The 1,563-nt window shown below is 43.3% G+C and overlaps 1 protein-coding gene across 1 annotated transcript; it reads right to left on the reverse strand.

Annotated features, from left to right (window-relative positions):
• Positions 1-208: 208 nt before the first annotated feature.
• On the reverse strand, positions 209-1,042 carry LOC116267743 (protein MKS1-like). The gene has a single exon (XM_031649628.2). It carries the CDS (start codon positions 1,014-1,016, stop codon positions 423-425), a length of 594 nt encoding a protein of 197 aa, XP_031505488.1. The 5' UTR covers positions 1,017-1,042; the 3' UTR covers positions 209-422.
• Positions 1,043-1,563: the final 521 nt, after the last annotated feature.

Here is a 1,563-nt window from a genome sequence, read left to right on the forward strand (position 1 = left end):
TTTTAAGCTCCTTTCCTCCAACATAAGGCACACTCAACAGATTTTACTATGGTTTCTTGTAAGAGGGTTTAGGCCTGAAATTTCTGTGCCAAATTGCTCAAAAAAGTTTAGATGCGATCCTGTTGAATCAACTAGTCACACAAACAGTGATTTAGAAACGCAGCTCCGTGTGTGTGTGTGTATGTGAGAGAGATGATAGACGATTCCATTTCAAAACTAAGCAAGAACGAAGCTGATCATTGTTAGATCATGAACGGACAGATACAAAATAAAACCCGACAGTGCTTCACAGCAGCATCCATGCGAGACCTATCAATTCATTCACATCTGCAACTTGATAGTGTCAACGCATGGCACGGCTTGTGATAGCTAGGGGAGGAAAAAAGTTTTACAACCTGGTCTAGAGAGAAGATCAGCACAGTCTAGACGCGTCTGCGGTACCATAGATCACCACCACCATGGCTGCCTTCTTTCAACAAGGCTACTGACAACGAGTTACTGTCACGATTATTGCCAGAAAGACTCGGTCTCTGCGCATCTAAGAAGCCACCAAACCTAGAAAGTGGTGAAGGAAGAAAGATGGACGGAGAAATTGGAGGCGGCGATGAAAGACTTGGTGACATCGTGAGGTTAAACGCAGCAGCAGCACGATCTGTCACGGGATTCGTCCTGTTCAGGTCATGAACTCCATTACCATCTTCGATTTTTGCCCGTAAAGACAGCTCCTGACGACTGGCAGCCATGTCGGAAGTCGGACCACGATTCCCGTCAGGAGAGGAGGAAGTAGGGGAATGGCCGGTGAGCCGCTGAACCAAGGGCATGAACTCACTTGGGCTGACATGGATTACCTCTGGCGAAACGGCATAGACTATGATAGGAGCCCGCCGGCGAGCAGCCGCCTCCTTCTTCGACCTGTGTGAATCTTTGCCGACTTTCACAGGCGTCGGCCGAAGGCCTTGTGGCTCTTTTCCATCAGGCGATTTTCCGGCCTGGAATTCTGATTCATTCTGAAGCATAATTCTTCGAAATATAAGCAACCAGGAGTTCACGAAAATGGAGATTTAGGGTCTGGTGGGGGCTTTCCTATATATAGATCTGCTCCTCAGACTAGTCAACGTTTACTTTTCTTGAAAGAACTACGGCTCCCTCTTTACTGTTGCTTAATTTTCACTATAATTGCCAGCCAACAACTTTTCTCAATCACGATAATTTTTGAAGAAAGCACAATGACTTCGTGAATCAAATGTATGCTTTTAAATTGATTGATTCTTTTTTTTCAACAACACACTCAATTTTGAAGGAATATTCTTAATTTAAAGAAGTGAATACAGTTTTTCTACGTAAAAAAATGTTTTTTTAATCTTTTTCCCTTTCTTTGGGAGGAGTTGGTGCAATGGGTTGATCATTGGCAGCGACGAAAACAAAGAAATAACGCAAGCTAAAGTAATACAAATATATAATCTTCCGTGTTGAAGGGTAGATTATTGGTCTTAGCGTGTATTTGATAGCCTTTGATATCAGAGCCGACGTTAATTAAAAAAACTCTTTGTAACCCACAGAGTA

The sequence above is a fragment of the Nymphaea colorata genome, chromosome 14, assembly GCF_008831285.2.
Source record: "Nymphaea colorata isolate Beijing-Zhang1983 chromosome 14, ASM883128v2, whole genome shotgun sequence".
NCBI classification, from domain to species: domain Eukaryota; kingdom Viridiplantae; phylum Streptophyta; class Magnoliopsida; order Nymphaeales; family Nymphaeaceae; genus Nymphaea; species Nymphaea colorata.

Excerpts from the sequence above, each read along its gene's own strand:
- LOC116267743 (XM_031649628.2), bottom strand. The coding sequence starts at position 1,016 with ATGCTTCAGAATGAATCAGAATTCCAGGCCGGAAAATCGCCTGATGGA.